General features: G+C 54.9%; 2 protein-coding genes across 2 annotated transcripts; one reads left to right on the top strand and one right to left on the bottom strand.

Annotated features, from left to right (window-relative positions):
* Nucleotides 1–1847: 1847 nt before the first annotated feature.
* On the top strand, nt 1848–4173 carry VDAG_09122 (uncharacterized protein; the record flags this gene model as incomplete). Its single annotated transcript, XM_009655424.1, has 4 exons — nt 1848–1901; nt 1956–2023; nt 2085–2539; nt 2612–4173. 4 exons carry the CDS (start codon nt 1848–1850, stop codon nt 4171–4173), a joined length of 2139 nt encoding a protein of 712 aa, XP_009653719.1.
* A 267-nt stretch (nt 4174–4440) lies between these two features.
* Nucleotides 4441–6375, bottom strand: VDAG_09121 (maltose permease MAL31; the record flags this gene model as incomplete). The annotated part of the gene is made up of 4 exons (XM_009655423.1): nt 4441–4623; nt 4688–5639; nt 5696–6113; nt 6177–6375. 4 exons carry the CDS (start codon nt 6373–6375, stop codon nt 4441–4443), a joined length of 1752 nt encoding a protein of 583 aa, XP_009653718.1.
* Between the last annotated feature and the right edge of the window lie 1374 nt (nt 6376–7749).

Below are 7749 nucleotides of genomic sequence, written 5' to 3'. Positions count from 1 at the left end.
TTCTTGGGAGTTATTCTACGAGCAGGAGGGTGTCTGGCACTAAGCTATGGGAGGCAACAGGGCACGGGCCACCTGGCACCATGTGAATGCCACTGACCAGGTGAGTTCCATCAACATTTACAGTATCGGGTTCCAATGATCGAATGGAGCTTGAATCGCAACACTGTAAGAGCATGCATTGGACCGCGCGCATGAGATAAATCCTTCAAAGTGGTCGTGGTACAATCTTTTCCCGATGACAATAATCACATCCCATCAGTTTACGGATGTCGACGCAGGGAGCAACAGCTAGGACGTATCGAGCCAGGAGTCCGCCTCGGTGGGTGGACAGGGGTGGGCCACAAGCCCGTTGTTCGCCCAGGCCACGGAAGAATGCACGGTTTCAGACTTTCAGGGGACAAGCGATGAAGATCTGCGCCGAGGTATTGTCCCGCTTCTGGAACACACAAGAAGAGTCAAATTCCGCTGGTGAATCAATTGTCCTGATGAAGAAGGGTCTCGCCCCGGAGAAGCCGAGCCTACATGCGATAATTCATCAAGTGCAGCCACTATTTTGCCTAGTGCAGTATCTTGCCTGGATGAAAGATATGCTATGTACGCCAAGGCCTGACTATGACTCGACAGGGGAGAATCTTTGTAGGGCTGCGATCTTCCCGAGAACCGGGTGCTCGTTCGCTGTATGTCTCAAGGTACCACAGCCCATGAGACATGAAGTGATCGAAGATCGACCTTTGGCGCCAGTTCGGCTCGAGATGTGACCCTTATTGCGAAGGGATATACCTTACCTATTCTCCCAAGTCAAAAAATGAAGCACACATTAAGCTGCACGAGGGGAAGAAGTCAACAAGCTCGTGATAAGGACCACAGGCATTGTCTATCAACTGCTTCCATAACATGCTTCGTATCATTGGCATTATTTGGTAGACTGGCCGCAATGGGGCATGTACCTGCCGTTTTCTGCGGCAGCATTCCCTGGATTAGAGTTTCCCTTCACCTGCCTCGGCCCTACCGGCCCTTTTGCGCGCGGCTGCTCGGGTAATGATCGACTTGACGCGTGAAGAAGCTGACTTCACGCATGAGAGCACAAACACTAGTGCTGCACCGCGTCAGGCAGAAAAGCAGTTGTTGACGGCTTCTTCGCGAATTTCAGGTGCTTGACCCCACTGACCTCACTGTTCCTCTAGTCTTCCGGCTACTGACTCATCGCGGATTATGCTGGAGGGAAGACGCATTCGTTATGTTCAACCACGACGGCCATGCGGTCTAGAACTTCTTCCTCCGCCTGGTTGCTACCAGTCCAAAGCTGCAATTGTGACCGCTGGAATCTTGCATCATGCCATTTGGTCACGCACTGGACTGTGTATTAGAAATAAACAACCTTGATCAAGGGAAATTCGTCAGGAGACCCTGAATAGGTGATTACGATAGGAATGGCATTGTTACCTGTCTTCCCCAGGAAATACATGAAAGGCAAAGGAATGCGGAAGACAGCACCACTCGATTCATTAGCGGCCCCGGATTCATAGATCCTTTGTCTTTCCTCTTCCATCTCTATTGGTCGGATCTCGGCTCATCTAACGAAGGCGGCAACTTGATCTGAGCAAGAGGTGGAAGTCCGCAAGGGCTGCCGTCTGGACGGGTCTGAAACCTTGCATGTCCTTCATGCGCAGCAAACTCATTCATATCAGTATGCCCCATGGCGTGGTGATACGGAGTCGACATACGGTGGAACAGATGCCCAGGTGAGAGCCAGCGAGTTTGAAACTATTATAAGAGTCTGGAAACAGCCTGCAGATTTCCGCGTCAGGCAGTGTCATCGTTGGGCATTCTCACGTCTGATCTCCGCCATGAAGCTTTTCTCTCCAGCTGTGGTAGGCTCACTCGCGGCCTGGCCAGTACTGGTAGCCTCATTTGAGGAAGGGTGTGGCCTTGAAACTCAATTGACGGTTACGGAGACGCAGAACGTCGAAATTATCTCCTGTACTGATGATGCGACATTCACGCACACCACATCTGTCGTCCGGTAAGCCAGGTCTAGAAACTGCTTGAGCTGCCTTGTAAAAGTACTCATACATGACTTTCAGCACCTTGGTTTTCCATGCTCGGCCACCATACGTTCTGGTCCACGAAGGGTACGAAGGACCAGTTCCGACGACAGTCACCTTTGCCCCAACAGGGACAGATCCTGGCACAATAGTCGTCTACACACCGACCGACGCCCCTGAAGATGAACAAAACAAGAAGGATGGCTCACAGTCTGTACGAACGACATCGCGGCACCCTGAGGGAGGCTGGCCTACAAATTGGCCTTACCCACCACCATGGGTGCCAGGGCATTCTGATTCTCACGACAAGTTCGTGCCCTACCCAACCAATACGGGCCAGTTTACAACATTGAAAAGTGAGGCCAGTCCAGGAACCTCGACAAGAGCTGCCTTCGATTCACCTGCCTCCGGATCCGAGGCTCCTTCTGACTCTTGGCTACCAATCGAATCAATCATCAGTAACTCGCAGAATGCCATGGAAAGCAAGAGTGCGGGTATGTCCGCGTCGCAAACAAATTGGATACCTTCGTCATCCATCACTGGCTCCTTCTTCACATCGATCACAGGATCCTCTTCTGAGCCACTCTCTAGCTCTGGTTTCCCCTTTCCCAGTTCACTGCTGCCTCAATCCAATTTCATTCTGCCAAATAGCAACTCCGCCGAGCCCAGTTCAGCTACCCCGTCTGGGAATTCCTTTCCGCCTTTCTTTAGCTTTGATGCCCCGGTCCCCAGTTCATTATCACCCCAGCCTAGTTCTCTTCTCCCCAACAGTGCTTCGGCTGGACCCAGTTCATTAATTCCCCTACCTAGTTCATTCGCGTCGCTCCCGAGCTCGATTATTCCCAGCTCGATTATTCCCAGCTCGGTCATTCCCAGCTCGATAGAGCCCAGCTCGCTCGAGCCTGTTCCTGGCTCTATCGGCCCCAGCTCTATTTCACCCCCACCCATTTCACTCGAGCCTATTCCTAGCTCTGTCGGGCCCAGCTCTATTTCACCCCTACCCAGTTCACTCGAGCCTATTCCTAGCTCTGTCGGGCCCAGCTCTAGCCAACCGAGTTCTTTGGAGCCAAGCTCTATCCTGCAGAGCTCGGCACAGCCTAGTTCATTCGAGCCTCAACCAAGCTCACTGGGTCCCAGCTCAATAGAGCCCAGCTCCATCATACCCTCGCCTAGCTCTTTCGAGCCTATCCCCAGCTCTCTCAGACCCAGCTCGATAGAGCCTGTTTCAAGCATACCATCGGCAAGTTCGTTCGAGCCTCTTCCTAGCTCGGCTTTGCCCAGTTCTGCCCAGCCCAGCTCTGCTCAACCGAGCTCGGTCCAGCCCAGCTCTGCCCAACCCAGCTCGGCAGCACCCAGCTCAGTGGCACCCAGCTCTGCGCAACCGAGCTCGGCAGCACCCAGCTCAGTCCAGCCAAGTTCCGCAGCGCCCAGCTCAGCAGTGCCAAGCTCCATGCACCCAAGCTCAGTCCAGTCTAGCGCATCGCCCTCCTCCTCCGCCCCGGCGCCGACCCCCGACGTGAGCTGCAACAACCGCGGTCTCGAGTACGCAATCTACGACCACAGCTTCTTCAACTCAGACTTCCCCGCCTTCTCGTCCCTCGACGTCAACTACTTCCACGTAACGCAGCCCGCCTTCACCGGCACGACGGAGCGCATCGGCATCCCGCCGGGCACGAACCCGTATTTCCCACCCTTTAGCATCTACGACGACACACCGGCCCGGCTCTACATGTTCACGGCCGTCAACCACCGTGCCTTCCTCTATGCGCCCGTCACGGGCACCTACACGATTACGGTGCCCGACTCGGACGAGATCACGCTCGTCTGGCTCGGCGACAAGGCTATTTCGACCTGGACCCGCGCTAACGCCGACCTGGAGCAGGACTATAATACCGTGGACGGGCCTGAGGAGACGACCGTATTTAGGATTCAGCTGCAGGCCGGGACGTATACGCCGTTCCGTCTTTTGTGGGCGAATGCACAAGGCGAGCTTTCATTTATTGCGAGGGTTCAGGCGCCGGATGGACGAATTATTGAGGACGGAGACGGGTCGGACAGCGACTATTTCGTACGGTTCGCTTGCGACATGTCGACGCCTGAGTACCCGCCTTTCGGACAGAATGGTTGAGGCTCGAGTGTTGGGCTTTCACCATCGGGGCAGTTAAGGACCGTGCAGACTGCCCATCCAACAATAATCTCGATGCGTTGCGGCTTACACTTACGTAGCGCTCACAATAATTCCACATGTACCAACCAACATTGATCATCTTCATCACGATATGCAATTACGTCAAAAGAAAAGTAGGAAGGTGATAAAAGATAGGATTTAATCAATATCTATCACTTTCAATTGGTGGTATCAATGTAAAAATTCGGCAGGGACAAGTCGAACAGTTTAGTTCTTGAGTTCAGGATTAACCCGAGTGGTCTCGTTGACACCCGTGTCGGCTTGCGTAGGGTACTCAGACGTGGTCGTCTCCGGGCCCTTGGAGTTTTGCTGCTGAAGGCTGTGGTAGAATTCATCGCCCTCGTCAATGACGTACTTGGACGACTTGCGGGCAGGGACACCCTTCTGGAACTGTTGCACGAGACGAATTAGCTTCATGTGAAATCATAGAAAAGGAAACGGCGGCGTAGCTTACCATGTAATCCATCTCTCCAAAGGTGCGGTCCTTAGTCTCGAAGAGACGGAAGTAGCCCCAGGCCAGCGTGAGAGTGGCGAGAATGGCCCAGAAGTAGGCAGTCTTGCCCTTCCAGTTCCAAGCACCGGGGGCCATCATGCGGGGTTGCAGGATACCACCGCAAATGATGTTACCGACGTAGTAGAAACTACGGCCCAAGACGACGGTGTGCGTACGCAGGCGAGTCGAGCCAATCTCAGCCACAATGGTGTAGACGATGGGACCAACACTCATGGAGTAGGCGCCGAGCCAGACAACGCAGAGCAGAGACTGTGTCCATCCAAGAGCGACGGTCTGGTTGGGGATACTAGCCAGGATGCCAATGAGCCAGAGGATGACGACCAAGCTGGAGAAACCGACGAGCCAAATGCGACGGCGACCGAACTTGTGAATGTACAGCCAGGAGATGCAAGTACCAACCCACGCAACACCAGTGCCGCCGAGACCAATGTAGTAGGCGACGCTGTCGGGGGTTCCGGTCTTCTGGAAGACTTGCTGGAAGAAGAAAGTACCGGAGTAGCAGAGAGCGCCACCGTTGGTGATCTGGGACATGAACGACATCATGGCAATCTCCGTGCGACGACGGTTGGTGCCACGGAAACAATCATAGTAAGAAACGCCGGCACGCTCCTCCTTCTCGGTCTTGTCCGTGTGGATCATCATGGCAACGGCCGCATCGTGGTTGACTTCATGTTGGGCGGAAGCAAGACGCTGGAGAGAGTGCTTAGCCTTTTCGAACTGGCCCTGTCGGACGAGGTACCAGGGTGACTCGGGTGCGAAGAAGGCCACCAGGCCGAGAGGAATAGGCCAGATCCATTGCAGGGCAAAGGGGATCTTGAAGCTCATCTCGCCTGGCTTGTCGACGAGGCCAGCAAGGATACCCGCGGAAATAAATTGACCGGTTGCCCAGCACCTAGATTCTTGTCAACACACGCTGATGTCACGAGGCGTCATTTGAGCAACACTCACAAGTTGACATAGGCGGTGAGATAACCGCGAATGGCCAGAGGTGTGACTTCGGCGGCGTAGGCGGGGCCGGACGTAGCGAAAACACCCCAGGGGATACCACAAAGGACCTGGCCAGCAAGCTGGGTCTCGATGTTTTCGGCAAAGAAGACGACAAAGATGAAAGCCGTGAGCCAGGCCAGAGAGCCCATGATGGTCCAGCGGTGTCCCCAGCGAGCAGTAGCCCAACCGTTGAGGAGGGCACCAACAATGTTGGCAACAGCACCAATGGTGTTGAAGCGAGTTTGCCAGTCGGCGCTGACCTGATAGCCAGACTCCTCATCGAGGTACTCGCCGTACTTGCGACGGAACTCGGGATATCCGAAGAAGCTGCCAATGAGGGTGACGTCGTAACCCTCCATGATGATGGTGGCAGAAATGGCTGATCACAGATACCAATCAGCAAAAGTCACAGAGCTTGCTCGCGAGGTGCCTCTGCACTTACCCATGGACCAGAATGCGGCACTCTTGTATGTTTTCATACCCTGAACGAAGCCATAGCTGTGCTCAGCATCGGTACCTTCCTGAGCTGCAGAGCTCAGGACCTTGCTGTCGAGGCCGGCGTCTGCAAAGGCGGCAGTGTTGTCAGGACCGCGCTCAATCTCGATATCGGTTGGGTTCTTCTCATTGTTGGGGGAAGCCATGATGGCGGCAGGCTGGGCTGACAGAGCAGCTCTCTTTCAGAAGGAGTCGGTGCTTTGGGTCCCAGGCTGGGGTCGACGACGAGGCAAAAGGGTCGAGACAGGCGGCCATTGGGGATGGGGGTTTGCCATTTATCAACATGTTTGTCGGGTAAGCCTCGCCTCTGCATGGCGAGGGGCCCCAGGATGGCATCCTGGACCGCATCGCAGCACTACCCCAAAGGAGAGGAGCGCGGCGCGGGCGATTGTGTCGCGGTGCTCGCGCCATGCTGAATGGGGTGTAGCGCAATGGCATTCAGAGGAGGACGCTCAGGGCGAGGTTCTCCGCAAAGACGGGTGTGGAAGAGATGGGCTCGCTCTGCATGAGCATCGGGTTGTCCAGTCGAAAGCCGATCGACACTGTAGCTAGCGGCGGGTTTGGCAGGTTCCAACGGGGATGCAACATGGTGAGTGGTCGTAGGCGTCCGGGGGAGGGGTCGTTGATGGGATTGCGAGAGGGTATGTGGCGGCCTCCCGTGTAGCCACCGCGTGCATCGAGCACCGTGATCCGACCATGAACCAGCTTAGGGACGACGGACCGTCAAGATGCGTTCTCGACATGATCATGACCCTGACTTTGGCACCCGCGATTGGTGGAAGACGGGTCTGGGGCTTGCCTTGGCACGAGGGGGCTTTGGAGAGACCGGGGTTCTGAACCTAGCGGTTATTGGGGGTGGAGCATGGAGTCTTGTCTGGGGCACGGTCGCTTCTGCTAGTGGCGTGACATGTGGAGGAGCAAAGGAGGAAGTGCATCGCATCCTGTGCTTGTTGGTTGCTGTGGTCAAAGAAAAGGGTACCGAAATTGGGGTAACGCCTTTCCATTCGGTCGACTGTCTTGATGTCTTGATGCTTTTCGGTCAACCTGTCGGATGAGATGTTTCGAAGCTGGCTCTGATCGAGGACGACTGAAATTGGGTCCTAGGCGAGGCACTTGTCATACCTCGCTTTGTAGCGATGGGACAGACATGGCCGGATAAAGGGAGCGCTACAGCTAGCGGCATGGGTAAGCGGCTGTTGATTTGTGTGTATAGGTAGTCGAGAGTTCGGGTATTTTGATGATACTTTGGTTGCTCTGAATCTGTGGTTGAACTTGGGATGAGGTGAGTAGGTAGCCTGGGAGAGGCATGTTCCGGGCCCTAGGCAGGAAGGCTTCGAAATGAAAGGAAATCTCGGCCAATGTTGCACCTGCAAGGTGGTACTTGCAGGATATGGACCAGAGGAGTGGAGGCAAAATCTGTGCTGCAGGTGCAGGTGCAGGTGGGCAGCAAGAGCAAGAGGTACCTGCCTGCCCAAGATACCAACTAATTGGTTGTCAGGCACAACTTCCTCGCTTCCCAG

Source organism: Verticillium dahliae, genomic scaffold (assembly GCF_000150675.1).
Source record: "Verticillium dahliae VdLs.17 supercont1.23 genomic scaffold, whole genome shotgun sequence".
Lineage (NCBI taxonomy): Eukaryota > Fungi > Ascomycota > Sordariomycetes > Glomerellales > Plectosphaerellaceae > Verticillium > Verticillium dahliae.
Note: the sequence above shows the minus strand (reverse complement) of the source record. Positions and strands in the feature narration are given on the sequence as shown.